Source organism: Mobula birostris, chromosome 11 (assembly GCF_030028105.1).
Source record: "Mobula birostris isolate sMobBir1 chromosome 11, sMobBir1.hap1, whole genome shotgun sequence".
NCBI classification, from domain to species: domain Eukaryota; kingdom Metazoa; phylum Chordata; class Chondrichthyes; order Myliobatiformes; family Myliobatidae; genus Mobula; species Mobula birostris.
The window spans coordinates 100,360,252-100,378,969 of NC_092380.1; the positions used below are offsets into that span (position 1 = coordinate 100,360,252).

General features: G+C 43.0%; 1 protein-coding gene across 2 annotated transcripts in view; it reads left to right on the forward strand.

Moving 5' to 3' along the window:
* The window catches only part of tpcn2 (two pore segment channel 2), an 86,177-nt gene that overhangs the window by 11,407 nt on the left and 56,052 nt on the right, over nucleotides 1–18,718 (forward strand). For both annotated transcript variants that reach the window (XM_072272767.1, XM_072272768.1), the window contains 5 exons: nucleotides 1,114–1,291; nucleotides 3,446–3,562; nucleotides 8,356–8,462; nucleotides 11,638–11,710; nucleotides 18,147–18,240. In XM_072272767.1, coding sequence (XP_072128868.1) covers nucleotides 1,114–1,291; nucleotides 3,446–3,562; nucleotides 8,356–8,462; nucleotides 11,638–11,710; nucleotides 18,147–18,240 — 569 coding nt within the window. The remainder of the gene's footprint in view (nucleotides 1–1,113; nucleotides 1,292–3,445; nucleotides 3,563–8,355; nucleotides 8,463–11,637; nucleotides 11,711–18,146; nucleotides 18,241–18,718) is intronic.

Below are 18,718 nucleotides of genomic sequence, written 5' to 3' on the forward strand. Positions count from 1 at the left end.
AACTTGAGCACCACTTGGAGACTAAGCGTGGTGGGGCAGTGGTGGGCTGATTGTATGATGTGCTCTCCGAACCAATAATAAGGTTCCAAAGTTGAAGAATACGCTCGATCTTTTATTTAGTGACTAGCAAAACAAACGATCTTGAAGCGATAAAATGAACCTAAAACTTGTGATAAAACAAAATAAACAGTCTTGGCATATTAAATGTACTTAAACTAGGTGGTCTTAAATGTAGGAAAGAATATTCAAACATATTTAATCGTATTCAACCGATTATAAGTGTGTTTAAACTTTCTTAAATGTAATTAAGTGGTCAGCAAAAAAGTTATAATTCCCGGCTATCTCTAACTCTACCCAAACTAGACTGGCTCCCAAGGGTAAAGCATGAATATGTAACTAAACTGCTTCTACCACACCCAACCCACGTAACTAGCTACTTAAAAAATGCACAACACAAAATGCAAGATTCAAGGTTCATTTATTACCCAAAGTATAAGTTACACAATCTTGAGATTTGCTTGCTTACAATACAGATCGAAATACCACACATTGATAGACTCTACACTTGCTAAGCACCTTTCTACATTTTCATCACAATCATTCACGCATATCACAAACAACAGATGTCTCAGCCTGATCCTTGCAGAGCACCATTAGTTATGGATCTCCAGCCAGAAAAATGGTCTTCTACCTCTACCTGGTCTTCTATGGCCAAGCTAAGCTAGCAGTTCACCCTGAATCCAGTTACCAGGGATGCTGCCTTGAGTAGAGGGTATGAGCTACAAAGAAAGGTTGGACAACCTTGGGTTGCTGAACTTGCATCAGTGTTTTAATTTTATAGTTGGGGAGACTCCTGTTGTCTCATGTGGGAACTGTTTTTTGAAAGTTACAACTGTGTGGAGACTAAATTTTTCTTTTGCCTTGAACTTGCATATGTAAAATAGAAGTGTTTGAACCTACATTCTTGGTATACATGTGATTGTTGTAGTTGGTTACTACTGTATTTTGATCTCTTAAAGGAATATTTTGAGCGTCTTGAAGACGGCTATAGGCTGACTTTGTTTTTAGATTTACTGTGTTGTGGACAATACTAATTATTTTTCTTTTCCACAGGTTTCTTTATGCTGCTATATTTGTGATTTTGATTTTAGCCTTCTTTGAGAAACCTTCATCTTTGAGTGTTACATCAGATGTCCGATTTTGTCGTGTACTTTGGGAGCCTCCATGTGGACTGACTGAAGGGATTGAAGCATTTTGTCTTATTGTATTTATAGTAGATGTAATAACAAAGGTAAGGCACTGATCATTGGCCATTTTGATCTTTCAATGTCCATCCAAGTTGTTGGATTTTCAAGTATTCCAAACATATTTTGAGAGTCTCTAGGCCAAGGATAAAACCTTGCAGCAATATTTATCCTTCTTGAAGCTTGTTTCATTTCAATATGCTTTAACCAATTTAACCCCATTAAACATCTTGAATATCCCATAAATTCCAGGCAGGAGAATGGGCTTGAAGAGGATAATAAATCAACCGTGGTAGAATGGCGGAGTAGACTCAGTGGGTCAAATGGCTTAAATTGGCTCCTTAACAACAGGAATTCTGCAGATGCTGGAAATTCAAGCAACACACATAAGAGTTGCTGGTGAACACAGCAGGCCAGGCAGCATCTCTAGGAAGAGGTGCAGTCGACGTTTCAGGCCGAGACCCTTCGTTAGTCCTGACGAAAGGTCTCGGCCTGAAACGTTGACTGCACCTCTTCCTAGAGATGCTGCCTGGCCTGCTGTGTTCACCAGCAACTTTTGTGTGTGTTGCTTAAATTGGCTCCTATGTCGTTTGTCTCAAATATTAGTTATTGTAACTGGCATTTAAAATTCTATTCTAAGATGACTCAAATTAAGGCCAATAACTGAAAAATTATAAAAATCAATTTTATATTTCAGTTATTTCAATAGGATTCAACATTCTGAAAGTTTGTTACTGCTGGTATTTACGGCAGCAATGAAAATTCTCCTCTGTCTGTGCCTGTACCACTGGACATAGATGTAGAAAGATTCTTCATTGCTGTTTCCATAACTATTGATTTATTTATTTATTGATTGATTGATTTATTTGGACCAGTCAGGTTTGTTAGCCTCGAGCTGAACACCCACACCTGGAGGACTGGTGAACTGCACTTAGTCTGGCCTCTACCCTTTGACCTGTTTGGCATGGGTGACCCTACCAAGAGCCAAGGCATAAAAGCCCTGATGCCGGCTAACAGAGGTTTCTGTGTCTTTGAGGCATGCAAGCCTCCATACCCTATGACAAGGTTGTGGTCTTGGAGGACATTCTGAAAGTTGTTGGCTAAATTGTAACATGCTTCTGGTCACTTAAGTGACATTGTGTTGCTTGTAACAAGTCTCAACAACATATCCTCACCAAGTCTTTTTGTGGAATGGAGTTGTAGGGGGATTGTGTACTAGGACCTTGATAAAAGTGAGTTGGGATCAGAAAACTAGAAATGATCAAGGTGGCAAAAGGCATTGGAGGTGCCTTGATAAAGACGAGGCATTTGGGACCTGAGAGCTAGAAATTGTGAAGGTGGCAAAGGGCATCAGGTGGGCCCAGCTGGAAGTGGGACAGGACTGGGCGAGAGAGCAAGGATAGTACTGAGGTAAGAATGAATCTGTTCATTGGGGTAAGGGCAGGTTGAAAGATGTGTATGTCTGAACAGTCCTGCTTATTGACCTTGGCCAGGAGGTGCTGTGTAAGTAAGAGATTATATCTATTTGTCATGTGTACATTGAAACATAATGAAATGCATTATTTGCATGAAACCAAATCAGGAGGATTGTGCTTAACAGTCCGCAAGTGTTATCATACTTACGGCGCCAGCGTAGCACGATCATTTAAACTGCATGAGGCTGGAAGATATGGAGGAAAGATCTCCCAAAGAAATCAAATAAGCTTCTGCTGACTGACTTTTCTGTGCCTGTTTTGTGTTCAAGTGTACTTGCATCTTGAGTTCTATTATTTATTTATTTATTTCACTACAAAGTGGAATAGGCCCTTTCAACCTTTCGACCCACGCTGCCTAGCAACCCTGATTTAATTCTGGCCTAATCACGGGGACAATTTACAATGACCAATTAACCTAGCAACCAGCATATCTTTGGGCTGTAGAATGAAACCAGAGCATTGGAGGAAACCCCCATGGTCACGGAGAGAACGTACGAACTTCTTACAAGCGTTGCTAAACTTGAACCTGGGTGGCCTGTACTGTAAAGCATTGTGCTAACCACTATGCTACCATGCTGCCCTGAAATAGCATTGGTGCCGTGAATTGTTCAGTTCTCTGGGCGATTTGGGACTTCTGAACGTACCTTTCTTTGTGATTGTTTCTGTTAGTATGTGTCTTATCTCTGGAAATTTTTTTTAACATGTATTTAATTTTTTTTAATGCAGAGTTATTTAATTGGATGGGAGGAATTTCAGAAATCAAAATGGCTGATTGCCTACATCCTTGTACTAGCTGCTTCTGCTGTAGATTGGACCATCTCCCTGTGCTTCTTTTGTGAGGAGGTAAGATGTGTGTTTGCAAGTAGATTGGATGCAGAGAGCTGTTGTGTCGGATGGTTCTGTTTAGTCCCACCTCTATAGAGAAGTGCTTCAAATCCTGTGACATCAAATTAGCCTAATTTTTTTAAAACTCTTTTGTGTTAGTAGCCGGTGTTATGAGTGAGTTTTGTCTTCAATAAAAGAAAATTGCTGGCTGACCCCTGTCAAGGAAGTGGCCACAATGTGGTGGTCACTGACACTTAAAGTCAGACAAGCCATCGAAACCAAACTCTGTGGTGCTCTTCACTTCGAATTGGTTTGTTCAGACATGCTTTCCACCATCTCATAGGTTTTCCAGCTGGAGGAATTGTTTTCTTTTTTAAAAATCTCTGCTACACATCAATGGGTTTTGCTCTCTTTATGGCATTGCTGTTTGTATGAGCTTACTGTGTCTTGCTGAAGAGTCTTTGTGGTAACTTCTACTTTGAAAAAGGCTTACTCGACAACTTCATGCCAAAGAAACAACTTCATCTCGAACTTCAAAACGTTACATATATACAGAGGGTTTCACAACCCGTACGGCATGGCGGGAACATTATGTACACGAGGGCCACCGGACGAACAACAAACAGAAGTAGACCCCCCCCCCCCCCGATATCCTAATTAGTATTAACTTACTTTTAATTACGCTCACATTACAACACTTCTCCCCCTTTAAAATCCAACATCCCCAAATGTAAAAAACTAGGAAATAAAAAAAAGTGGTGTTATTAACTTGTGTACCCCTGTAAACTTATACTAGTACCTTAGCAACAGTTTACCAATACAAAACATCTGGAAAATGTGACAGATTCAACATTCAATCTAACAGCGCAAAATAAACTGTCCCATCAAAGATTCAGTCTGTCAGGAGGTTTACGAGAGTGCTCTGATCTGCGCACTACCCCGGTGACCCAGCAGGCACCGCTGGTGAGGATGTTTTGGGTGGATCTGGTTTTGGGGGCATGACAGGGGTCTGTGTTGCTGTGTGAGAATGTCCATCCTCCTCAGGGGACCCCGACTCCTCTGCCAGCGTCTCGCCCTCTGGCAAAGTCACTGGTGGACATGCTTCCACCATAGCCTGTCTCACCAATGGAAACTCCATGGAACTGTCTGCCTCTGAGCCGGTATCATGATGCAGACGCACATGGTCCTGATGTCTGCGGAAAACACGCCCATCAGTCAGCTTAACAAAATAGAAGACAGGACCACTCTGCTTAAGAATAACCCCAGGCAGCCATTGCTGATTGTTTCTCACATAGACATTGTCATCCGGTTTTAACTGCGTCTCTCGCACATGTTGATCATGTCCCTCCTTCTGCTTTTCCTGCTTTCTCTCCACTTTCATCTTCATGTCCGAGCGCAGCAGGCCCAATCTTGACGTGCCTATGCCCCATCAGCATCTCTGCTGGAGTGCAGGCAGTCGTAGTCTGTGGTGTGAGGCGGTATTTAAACAGGAAACGTGAAAGATGAATCTAAGGGAGTCCCCTGTCATCCGCTTCAGGCCTGCCTTCACTGTCTGAACAGCCAGCTCAGCCAAACCATTTGAGGCTGGGTGGAAAGGAGCCATCCGAATGTGATGAATGCCATTCTGCTGCATGAACTCACTGAACAGTTCACTAGTGAACGTTGAGCCATTATCAGTGACCAGAGTGTCAGGCAACTCGTGGACTGCAAACACTTGCCTGAGTTTGTCTGTGGTTGAGGGGGCTGTGATGTTGCTCATGATGTGAGGTTCGATCCATTTAGAATGCACATCTACCATGACAAGAAACATCTGCCCCATAAAATGGCCAGCAAAGTCCAAATGTAGCCTAGACCACGGGTGGTCCGGCCACTCCCATGGATGCAAAGGAGCTGGTGGTGGCATATTCTGATTAGTCTGACATTGTGTGCATGATTTAACTTGTTCTCCAGATCTTGATACATTCCTGGCCACCAAACATAGAATCTTGCAAGGCTTTTCATTCGAGACACTCCTGGGTGAGCCTCATGAATTTTCTCCACAATCTGTGAACGGCCAGGGAGAGGCACAATGACCCTCACCCCTCAGAAAATGCAGCCATCCTGCAGACTGAGTTCTGTCTTGCGTTTAGCATAAGGCCTCAGTTCCTCTCTTTCCACGACTCTGGGCCAACCTTGTAAAAGAAAAGTCTTGACTTGGGACAGGACTGGGTCCCTCTCTGTCCACTGCTTGAACTAGGTCACCTTTACAGGTGTGTCTGACAACCTCTCCAATGTAAACACGGTCTCTGGAGGCACATGTGTAGTAACAGGTGTCTCAGGTAAAGGTAGTCGACTCAGTGCATCAGCATTTGCATTATTCCCACTATAGTGTACTGATAGGCTGACAATGTAAGAGCCCAACGCTGTATCCTGGCTGAGGCTAGTGGTGGGATGCCTCTAGTCTCACTGAACAGGCTCATCAGCGGTTTGTGGTCCGTATAAATTGTAAATGCGCGTCCATAAAGGTACTGATGAAAGCGTTTGACTGCAAAAACAATGGCCAGACCTTCCTTGTCTAGCTGTGAATATCCCCTCTCTGCAGCTGTCAGGCTATGTGAAGCAAAATCAATAGGCTTCTCTGAACGGTCCTCCATTACATGCGAGAGAACTGGCCTGACTCCATAGGGTGAGGCACCGTATGCAAGGGTGATCTCCTTGTCTGGGTCATAGTGAACAAGCAGCTTCGCTGAGTGGAGGAGTTCTTTCACTTCCTTGAAGGCTTTCTCCTGCCCTTCACCCCACTGGCACTTAATGTCATTGTGAAGCAGCTTATACAGTGGGGTCAAAACCCTTGAGAGGTCAGGAAGAAACTTGACATAATAATTCACTATGCCCAAAAATGATCTGAGTTCCATGACGGTCTTAGGGCTTGGGGCGTCCTTAATAGCTCTCACTTTGTTCTCCACAGGGCAAAGCCCCTCAGCTGTGATCTTGTGTCCCAGGTGAGTCACACTCGATGCCAGGAACACACATTCTCCGCGTTTCAATTGCAGCCCTGCGTCTGAGAGCCTCTTCAGCACCTGTTCTAAATTAGCCAGATGCTCCGCCTCCGTGATCAAAATATCATCAAGGTACGCTGCTACGTGTGGAATCCCCTGCAGCAAAGTGTCCTTTGTCCTTTGGAAAATGGCAGGGCTGGACGCCACTCCAAACACCAGGCGATTGTACTTGAATAATCCCCTGTGCGTATTAATTGTGATGTACTCCTTGGAATCCTCATCGAGCAGCAGCTGTTGGTAGGCGTGGTTCATGTCCAGCTTTGTGAACAGCTTACCCCCTGACAGGGTCACAGACAGGTCATCCACCCGTGGCAATGGGTACTCCTCCAGCCTAGAGACCTGATTCACCGTAAGCTTATAATCCCCACATATCCTCACCGTTTTGTCTGTTTACCAGTCTCCCTCCTGACTTGGTGCACTTTCGCTGACTGTGACCCGATATCCTTGACATTATTAGCAGCCATCTCCATGCCTTGGGCAATCTCTTTCTTGAAAGTCAGCGGTGGTGTTTCCCCTAACAGGCGGCGTTGTATGTTGGCATTATTAATGCTGCATACCAATCTATCACGGAGCATGTCTTCCAACACCGCAAAGCCACCGACTGACCTGGCTTCCTGAAACCGCTGTGAAACTTGCACCGTTGGACTATCACAGAAGGTTTTGGATTGAAATGGTTCCCCACGATTTTCACTGGTTCGTCAAATGGAACTTCCCCCGGTTTCCGCGGTGCGGCTAAATTCCTTACTAGCTTGTAAGTCTTTGCCCCACACACACTCAGGAGAATAGAGCACTTCTTGGCCTCCTCCGTAATTCCATTAGCACAGAAAAGTATCCCAACCTTTCCTCATACTCCGGCCAGTCCTCGGCTTCTTCCTGGAATTCGCAGATAGTTCCAAACATAGCCATACTGAACGCGATAGCTCCCGTTCGAAAAAATGTGCCGATACGTTCACAAAACCAGTTCACCTCATCACCAAAAATATGTAGTAACTTCTACTTTGAAAAAGGCACACTCGACAACTTCATGCCAAAGAAACAACTTCATCTCGAACTTCAAAACGTTACGTATATACAGAGGGTTTCACAACCCGTATGGCATGGCGGGGACACTATGTACACGAGGGCCACCGGACGAACAACAAACGGAAGTAGACCCCCCCCCCCCCCCCGATATCCTAATTAGTATTAACTTACATTTAATTACGCTCACATTACAACAGTCCTGGACTGAAACGTCAACAGTACTCTTTTCCACAGATGCTGTCTGGCCTGCTGAGTTCCTCCAGTATCTTGTGTGTGTTACTGTGTGTAACTCTGCTTTTGTGCTATAAGTGAATATATGTAAGAATTACAAGATGGTCACGTAATTTCTAACATCCTAAGATTGTGAAAGAAGGTCTTATAAATTGTATGCTAAGTGATGGTGGTTAACCCTTGACAGTCTTTTTGCATTTTAACTGGCTTTATAGGTGCTATATTGTTTGAGTTTCCTTTGTACCTCTGCATCGTCACTGACCTTTGACACTTTGCTCTGCTGGCAGAAAACCATGTTCTCCAGTGTGTGCAGTTACCTCTGTTTTCACCACATGTTTGAGCTTGCCCAAGTTCATGTAGTAGCAGGTCGAGGAAACCCACACGGTCACGAGAAGAATGTACAAACTCCTTACAGAGAGTGGTGGGATTTGAGCCTGGGTCGCTGTAAAGTGTTATGTTAAATGCCCCCAGTCTGTGTTGTTCATGAATCTGTACATTATTCTTTTTCCCCATTTACAGAAGGTCAGGGTAAGGAGAATTTTGCGGCCCTTCTTCCTCCTCCAGAACTCATCGATGATGAAAAAGACTTTAAAATGCTTGCGACGAACATTGCCACAGATCGCCAGGTGAGACCTGCCAAACTACTTTAAACTTGCATTTCCTCCATTGTGCATTTAATATAAGAAACTGTAAATCCACGTAAAACTTTATACAAGTAGAAATGGTTATCTGGGTGTGGGCCTTTGTAGTAGTTGATAGATATTTAATAACACTGGACAAAAAGATTTTTTGAAAATGTTGCTTCATCAAATCTTTTTTGTTTATGATAGGTTGAAGCTGAACACAAATATAATTTCAGACTACTTGTATCGTGTAAGAATTTGGAGAAACAAGAAATTAACTTTAATCGCATAACAGTGCTGACGCTTTGCAATAGTTCAACTAAGCTAAAAATGCTTTGTTGATGATTTTCATTTGTACTTAGTGTTTGAGGCTTCTCGCTGAAGTGTCCAACAATAATCAGCCAGCATTGATGGATTCCAGTTGCCCTGACACTGTTTCTCCATGACCACAATGTCCCAGTGAAACTTTTCACTAACAGCACCAAGATTTGCAGGGAAGAAGTCTTAATGGGAATGAAGAAAATTAATCTTTTGTGACATGTCTTCATGGTTTTGTATGCTCAAAGCATGTTGCCAACCAGCTGTATGTACAAAGTGGTAGTTTGTTGCTCTCTAGTCGCAAGAAAATTTTCAGCAACATCCTTGAATGCCTTCTGTGCGATTTTTTTTTTTTTTCCGGTCTGGTTCCACTAGAGGTTCTTCGAATTGCCTGTCATTGATCGGTTTGATTTGTGGACCAACAAAAATACCTTCCTTAGACTTGGTATCAGTTATTCTGAGAAACAGCTGTCTCAAATATTGAAATCCTTCACAGAAATTTATAGCCTTTCTAAAACCTGGCCTGCTATGTAGCATCCACCCTGTCTAAGCATACCTGGATATGATAGAAGATTCTCAGCTTCTATTGTGGGCAACATTTTAATTGACACACATCAAAGTTGCTGGTGAACGCAGCAGGCCAGGCAGCATCTGTAGGAAGAGGTGCAGTCGACGTTTCAGGCCGAGACCCTTTGTCAGGACTAACTGAAGGAAGAGCGAGTAAGGGATTTGAAAGTTGGAGCGGGAGGGGGAGATCCAAAATGATAGGAGAAGACAGGAGGGGGAGGGATAGAGCCAAGAGCTGGACAGGTGATAGGCAAAAGGGGATACGAGAGGATCATGGGACAGGAGGTCCGGGAAGAAAGACAAGGGGGGGGGACCCAGAGGATGGGCAAGCTGTATATTCAGAGGGACAGAGGGAGAAAAAGGAGAGTGAGAGAAAGAATGTGTGCATAAAAATGAGTAACAGATGGGGTACGAGGTACTGGGAGACCGCTTTGCTGAACATCTACGCTCTGTCCGCCAGAGAAAACAGGATCTCCCAGTGGCCACACATTTTAATTCCACATCCCATTCCCATTCTGACATGTCTATCCACGGTCTCCTCTACTGTAAAGATGAAGCTACACTCAGGTTGGAGGAACAACATCTTATATTCCGTCTGGGTAGCCTCCAACCTGATGGCATGAACATCAACTTCTCTAACTTCCGCTAAGGCCCCACCTCCCCCTCGTACCCCATCTGTTACTTATTTTTATGCACACATTCTTTCTCTCACTCTCCTTTTTCTCCCTCTGTCCCTCTGAATATACCTCTTGCCCATCCTCTGGGTCCCCCCCCCCCCCCCCCCGTCTTTCTTCCCGGACCTCCTGTCCCATGATCCTCTCGTATCCCCTTTTGCCTATCACCTGTCCAGCTCTTGGCTCTATCCCTCCCCCTCCTGTCTTCTCCTATCATTTTGGATCTCCCCCTCCCCATCCAACTTTCAAATCCCTTACTCACTCTTCCTTCAGTTAGTCCTGACGAAGGGTCTCGGCCTGAAACGTCGACTGTACCTCTTCCTACAGGTGCTGCCTGGCCTGCTGCATTCACCAGCAACTTTGATGTGTGTTGCTTGAATTTCCAGCATCTGCAGAATTCCTGTTGTTAACATTTTAATTGACTTGAATTACAATTTGAAGAAACAAATATAGGCAATTTTTAAAAAAAAATATGTTTTTTAAAAGTGCATGATGGGGAAATTTCATGGTGATTTTCATGATCAACACCCCAAAATTCACAAGATACATCCAAAGGTATTCAGGAAGCAAAATCTTTGTTGTCCAGTGTACTTGAGTTCAATTCGGGTGCATTGGGTTATTTGGTATTTAAAGTACTTGCTGCAAAGCTTAGCAACCATGTCCCATGCACACATGATTGCCAGTTTTAGTGGGTGATTTTCAGATTAGAAATTCAGGTTAACAATGTGGAGGCTTCGCAAAGGATGCAGAAGAATTTTACCGGGATGTTGCCTGGATTAGAGTACATATCCTTTAAGGAAGGGTTTGACAAACTAGGGTGGTTTCTTTGGAGCAGCAGAGGCCAAGGGGATACCTCAAAGTATTTGATAAAATTGAGGGATAGATTGACAGCTGGTAGCATTTTTCTGGGGTTGAAATGTCTCATTCAAGAGGGGTATGCATTTAAAGTAAGACGCCTAAAGTTTAAAGGAGATGTTTGGGGCAAGTTTGTTGTTTTTACTCGGTGGTGGTTACCCGGAACTCACTGCTAGTGGTGGTGGAGGAAGGGAATATAATGGAAGTATTTAAGAAGCTTCTAGATGTGCTCGTGAATGTGCAGAAAATGGAGGGATATGGACCATGTGCAGGCAGAAGGGATTTAGGGTTTCATTAGCCAAATTCAGTTGGCACAACATTGTGGGCAAAGGACCTGAACTGTTCTGTGTTCTAAAATCTTGCAAGACATTTTGTAACAAATTTGACTTTTTGTTTTATTTTGGTAGCTGAAGTTATTTTCCATATGCAAGTTGGTTTAAAAGTCGACAGTCAAGCTCAGATCATGGGCGTGGAATTAGCACATTTAGTTCTTGAGTCTGCTCCGCCATTTGACTATGGCTGATTTATTATCCCAACAACAGCCCCATTCATCTGACGACTCCTCTCTGTAACCTTTGACATCCTTACTAATCAAGAGCCTATCAACCTCTGCTTTAAATGTACCCAAAGAGTAGATCTTCACAGCTATCAGAGCTCCCTGGGCATTTAATTTATTTGTCTCAAACTATGGTCGTATGTAGGGAGGAGCATAAAGATTAAAACTGTAATGAAAAGTTAATTATGTTTGTGTTGTACTTCTCCAGTGTCATGCTGCTTTTGGCCTTGCACCTGCTGCTGTTCACAATGATTGCCATGTTGCTGTTTGCCCGAGGCCAGGTGAACTGAATTCCACAATTATAAGTTATTTTGATGAATTGTTTAACAATGGAAATCTTTAAATGTCAGTTGTGTTCACATAACTCGAGCGGTTTCACTTCTCATTTTGTTCACCGTGACTCAGTATATTCTCACCATTTTGTGACCGCTCTGTGACTGAGTGTTAGTGCTAATGTGTGACTAGTATTCAGTCCTCCTTACATTGGGATGGGAGGGGGGATGGAGGGAAGGGGGGAAGGAAGTGAAAAGGGGAAGGGGTGGAATTTTCATAATCAAAGGAGCTAAATTAGGAACTCCTATTGCTTCCTTTTTCTTTAATGTCATAGAATCATAGAGCAATACAGGGGCAAAAAATATCCGCCTAGTCTGTGCTGCACTTTATTTTCTCTCTGTGTAGTCCCATTGACCCGCACCTAGACCACAGCCCTCCATACCCCCGTACCCCTCTCATCAATATAATTATCCAAGCTTCCTTTAGATGTTGCAATCAAGCCTGCATCCACCAGTTCTGCTGGCACCTCTTTCCACACTGTCCTTACCCTCTGAATGAAGATCTCCGTAAGTGTTTCACCTTTCACCCCTAACCTGTGACCTTGAGGTTATTTTGTTATGTCTACATTTTTAAGCTCTTGTATTTGTTTTCTTTGTCAGAGAGAGGCTGCCAATTCATTTTAAGTTATCAATATTATCTGGAACATTTTAAGACATAGGAGCAGAATTAGGCCATTCGGCTCATCGAGTCTGCTTTGCCATTCCACCACGGCAGGTTTATTATCCCTCTCAACCCCTTCCTCCTGCCTTCTCCCCATAGCCTTTGACACCCTGTCTAATCAGGAGCCTATAAATATAACTTGGCCTCCACAGTTGTCTGTAGCAATGAATTCCACATACAAACCCCATTTCCAGAAAAGTTGGGATATTTTCCAAAATGCAATAAAAACAAAAATCTGTGATATGTTAATTCACGTGAACCTTTATTTAACTGACAAAAGTACAAAGAAAAGACTTTCAATAGTTTTACTGGCCAACTTAATTACATTTTGTAAATGTACACAAATTTAGAATTTGATGGCTGCAACACACTCAACAAAAGTTGGGACAGATTTAAAATAAGATTGAAAAGTGCACAGAATATTCAAGTAACACCGGTTTGGAAGACTCCACATTAAACAGGCTAATTGGTAGCAGGTGAGGTATCATGACTGGGTATAAAAGTAGTGTCCATCAAAGGCTCAGTCTTTGCAAGCAAGGATGGGTCGTGGCTCACCCCTTCGCCAAAATTCATGAGAGAATTATTAGTCAGTTCAAAAGAAACATTTCTCAACGCAAGATTGCGGAGAATTTAGGTCTTTCAACATCTACAATACATAATATTGTGAAAAGATTCAGAGAATTCAGAGACATCTCAGTGCGTAAAGGGCAAGGTCGGAAACCACTGTTGAATGCGCGTGATCTTCGAGCCCTCAGACGGCACTGCCTAAGAAACTGTTATGCTACTGTGACAATTATAGCCACCTGGGCTCAGGAGTACTTCGGAAAACCATTGTCACTCAACACAGTTCGTCGCTGCATCCAGAATTGCAACTTGAAACTGTGTTATGCAAGGAGGAAGTCATACATCAACTCTATGCAGAAACGTCGGCGAGTTCTCTGGGCCTGAGCTCATCTCAGATGGACCGAAAGACTGTGAAACCGTGTGCTGTGGTCAGATGAGTCCACATTTCAGCTAGTTTTCGGAAAAAATGGGTGTTGAGTTCTCCGTGCCAAAGATGAAAACGACCATCCAGATTGCTATCAGTGAAAGGTGCAAAAGCTAGCATCTTTGATGGTATGGGGGTGCATCAGTGCCCACGGCATGGGTGAGTTGCATATATATGAAGGTGCCATTGACTCTGAGGTGTATATTAGGATTTTAGAGAGACATATGTTGCCATCAAGGCGACGTCTCTTCCCAGGACGTCCATGCTTATTTCAGCAGGACAATGCCAGACCACATTCTGCACGGGCTACTATAGCGTGGCTTGTAGGCACAGAGTGCGTGTGCTTGACTGGCCTGCTGCCAGTCCAGATCTATCTCCTATTGGAAAATGTATGGCGCATCACGAAGAGGAGAATCAGACAACAGAGACCACGGACTGTTGAGCAGCTGAAGTCTTATATCAAACAAGAATGGACAAAATTTGCAATTACAAATCTACTGCAATTAGTATCCTCAGTTCCAAAACGATTAAAGAGTGTTATTAAAAGGAAAGGTGATGTAACACAATGGTAAACATGCCTCTGTCCCAACTTTTGTTGAGTGTGTTGCAGCCATCAAAATTCTAAATTTGTGTATGTTTACAAAATACAATTAAGTTGGTCAGTAAAACTATTGAAAACCTTTTGTACTTTTCTCAGTTAGATAAAGGTTCACATGAGTTAACATATCACAGATTTTTGTTTTTATTGCATTTTGGAAAATATCCCAACTTTACTGGAAATGGGGTTTGTATTTACCACTCTCAGGCTAAAGAAATTCCTACTCCTCTCTATTCTAAATCTAGATTTCTATTCTGAGGCTGTTACCTCTGGCCCTAGACTCACCCACTATAGGATACATCCTCTCCACATCCACTTTATCTAGGCCTTTCAATATTTGATAGATTTCAGTGAGATCTGCCCCTGTCATTCTTCTAAACTCCAGTGAGTACAGGCCCAGAGCCATCAAATGTACTTCATTTGTTAACCCTTTCATTCCCAGAATCATTCTTGTGAACAACTTCTAGACCCACAATGCCACCACATCTTTTCTAAGATGAAGAGCTCAAAACTGCTCACAATACTCCAGGTGTGGTATGAACAATGCCTTATAACACCTGAGCATGACATCCTTCCTCTTATACTCTCGTCCTTCTGAAATGGATGCGAACATTGCATTTTCTTTCCTCACCACCAACTTAACCTGCATGTTGCTGCATTTTCTGCAACATTTTTAATGTTTAAACAAAATCATGGTCAACAAACCAAATAAGAATATATGATACATTCTTGCATCCTAGCTATTATAGTTTTAACAAATTGACTGTTATTTTTCAACAATTAATATTTCTTCCAAGTGTATGGAATAAAAATGATATACGAGGCAACAAAATAAATGAAGAAAAGAAATAATCGCAATAAATAAATAACATCTAAAATAATCCACTAACTATGTAATCATGATGCAGAGTCAGTCGTCATTTTTTGTGCCTTGATATATCCACAGAGGAAAGGGTAGTAATCTGTACTTCTGAAGTATTTACAGTTGTTCTAATAATTGCAAAACATCATTATAGGAGACCAGAGGGGAGAGAACAATGCTTGTGCAACACACATCAAAGTTACTGGTGAACACAGCAGGCCAGGCAGCATCTCTAGGAAGAGGTGCAGTCGACGTTTCAGGCCGAGACCCTTCGTCAGGACTAACTGAAGGAAGAGCTAGTACGAGATTTGAGAGGGGGAGGGGGAGATCCAAAAGATCGGAGAAGACAGGAGTGGGAGGGATGGAGCCAAGAGCGGGACAGGTGATTGGCAAAAGGGATATGAGAGGATCATGGGACAGGAGGCCTAGGGAGAAGGAAAAGGGGGAGGGGGGGAACCCAGAGGATGAGCAAGGGGTATAGTCAGAGGGACAGAGGGAGAAAAAGGAGAGTGAGAGCAAGAATGTGTGTATATAAATAACGGAGGGGGTACGAGGGGGAGGTGGGGCATTAATGGAAGTTAGAAAAGGCAGTGTTCATGCCATCAGGTTGGGGGCTACCCAAACGGAATATAAGGTGTTGTTTCTCCAACCTGAGTGTGGCTTCATCTTTACAGTAGAGGAGGCCGTGGATAGATCTCCCAGTGGCCACACATTTTAATTCCACATCCCATTCCCATTCTGACATGTCTATCCACGGCCTCCTCTACTGTAAAGATGAAGCCACACTCAGGTTGGAGGAACAACACCTTATATTCCGTCTGGGTAGCCTCCAACCTGATGGCATAAACATTGCCTTCTCTAACTTCTGCTAATGCCCCACCTCCCCCTCGTACCCCATCTGTTATTTATTTATATACACATTCTTTCTCTCGCTCCTTTTTCTCCCTCTGTCCCTCTGACTATACCCCTTGCCCATCCTCTGGGTTCCCCCTCCTCCCCCTTTTCCTTCTCCCTGGGCCTGCTGTCCCATGATCCTCTCATAACCCTTTTGCTAATCACTTGTCCAGCTCTTGGCTCCATCCCTCTCCCTCCTGTCTTCTCCTATCATTTTGGATCTCCCCCTCCCCCTCCCACTTTCAAATCTCTTACTAGCTCTTCTTTCACTTAGTCCTGACGAAGGGTCTTGGCCTGAAACGTCGACTGTACCTCTTCCTATAGATGCTGCCTGGCCTGCTGCGTTCACCAGCAACTTTGATGTGTGTTGCTTGAATTTCCAGCATCTGCAGAATTCCTCGTGTTTGTGTTTTTAAACAATGATTGTGGTTCTATTTGTGAGCAAAGTCAAGATTATTGTTTTATATATGACAACATTTCTCCAAACCAGTGTGTAAAGCACAGTCATACACTTAATGCCCATTACACATGATAACTTATGAAGGCAAGGATAAAATCTATAGATGAATCACATAAATAACAACGTAAAGTGCATAAATTAAATAATGTAAGATGCAGAATAGATTGACCAGTGACACTTCAAATACAATATGACAGGGAGTTCAGGAGCTAATGGCCTGGGGGAAGAAACACTTTCCCATCCTGACTGTTCTTATTTTTATGCACCGGAGTCCCCTGCCTGTTGATAGAATTCAGACTTTCCCTGAGCAGGTTTGCCATAGTATTGTCCTTGCTTCTTTGGTCCCAATCTTGTTTGTCTTGTAACTGAAGCAGATTCATTGCCCTGCCCTGTTTTTTGCACTTGGAGCTTTATTTCCTGCCTTTGGGTCCACATTAAGGACAATCTGAGACCTGAGGTTTCAGTCAGTCTTCCTTGATTCAATCCACATCCAAACTTGGAAAGAGCGTTGAAAACACAAGGTAAGACCTGTGACGTTTCTTTCCCAAAGCGCTGAAGATTGGAATATTCCAGCAAATGGTAGACTCTCTTGCTTGTCAGAATCATTGTCCTCCCTTTCCTCCTTTTGGGCTCATGACGAGATGATTTTCTGTGGTTGCTTTATCCCAATGAGATGATGGCGTTGTGTAGAGAATGTTGAGGCCAAGTTGTTTGGACACAAGTAAAACAAAAAAACTCATAGGTCAGGGAATTAGAGGATAGATATAAATAGGGTGGTAAGAAAAATGTTTTGTTTGAAACAATGTCAAAGACTACGTGGCAAGATTCCCCTTCAACCTTACCATCAGATTCAAGACTGACCACTCTACATTCTCTGTCAGTATCATATTTCTGCTCTCTTCCCTATATCCATGTTTGTCCTGAAGTCATTTGCCTCCGCATCCCTCAGTCACAGTGAATTATCCAAGTTCACCACCTTGAGCGAGATGTTTTTTTCTCATCTCAGCCCTAAATCTTTTGCTTTGTGACTCTTCACTTTCAACGCTCTAGCTGGGAGAAACATTCTTCCCACATCCAGTCTGTCTGGCACTGTCGAAGTTTTGTATGTCTTTATAAGATTCCCTGTTATTCTTTAGTGAATACAGTCCTAGGCCACTTAATTGCTCCTCCTGCAGACCCAAAATTATTTGTTGCACACCCCTTGTACAATATCCTTTTTTGTGTTAGAGACCAAAATTGTGTGTTGTACTCCTCAACAAGACCCTGTGTAAATGCAGCAGCACCTTCTTGCTGTTGCACTCGAATCTTCTTGATACAATGACCGATGAATCAACTATGGCTCTGCTGTTTTTTGCACCCGCATGATGGATGGCACGGTAACGTAGTGGTTAGCACAGTGCATTACAGTACCAACGATCCAGGTTCAATTCCCACTGCTGCCTATATGGCGTTTGTACGTTCTCCGTGTCAACGCGTGGGTTTCCTCCAAGTGCTCCCATTTCCTCCCACAGTCCGAAGATTGAGTGGTTGATTGGTCATTGTAAATTGCCCCATAAGTAGGCTAGGTTAAAATCGGGAGATTGCTGGGCGGTGTGGCTCGAAGGGGCGGAAGGGCCTATTCCACGCTGTATCTCAAAGTTCTGGGAGATTATAAACTAACGTATGGAATATTTCCTCAGCTGTGTCTGGGGATGGAAGTTAACAGGCCCTGTAAATTTATCAGCTCTCAGAGCCATTTATGTCCCTGTTGTTTTTTTTTTTAAAAACCAATTAATTGTCCTTGTCCTTAGATGGTCCTTTGTGTGATCAAGCTGTTTTATTTTATATATGCATATTAAATATCATTGCAAGTTCAAAGGCATAATCATTGGTTAAGAATATTTACAATTGCATTTTCTTTCTAAAACAACATTTGGAACAAGAAAGAGGACAATGAGTGGAAGACCTATTTTAGGAATTGGCCAGATTCTGTGACCTCATTATTAGTGCTGCTAACAACAGCCAATAATCCTGATGGTAAGTTGAGGTTTTATTTATTGCCAAATATAATTGCTGTATCATGCTTATAATTGCTTAATGGGAAATATGCTTCATCTGGGATGGGGCAGCAGGGTAGTGTAGCAGCTAGCGTAACGCTTTGTAGCGCTAGAGGACTGGGTTCAATCCTGCTTTTACCTGTAAGGAACTTGCTCATTTTCCTTCTGTCTGTGTGGGCGTCCAACCGTGTAAGTTTCCTGGGAGGCTCCCATTTCTTCCCAGATTCCAAAGATGTGTGGGTTAGTAAGTTGTGGGCATGCTATGCCAGTTCCAGAGGTACGACGATGTAGAAGCAATGAAAGACTACACCCATTAGGATGGACAAACAACCAATATGCAAAAGTTAACTATGCAAATACTAAAGAAAAAAAAAAGCAGTAAATATTGAGAACATGAGACGAAACAACCTTGAAAGTGAGTCCATAGTTTGTGGAAACAGTTCAGTGATGGGGTTAGT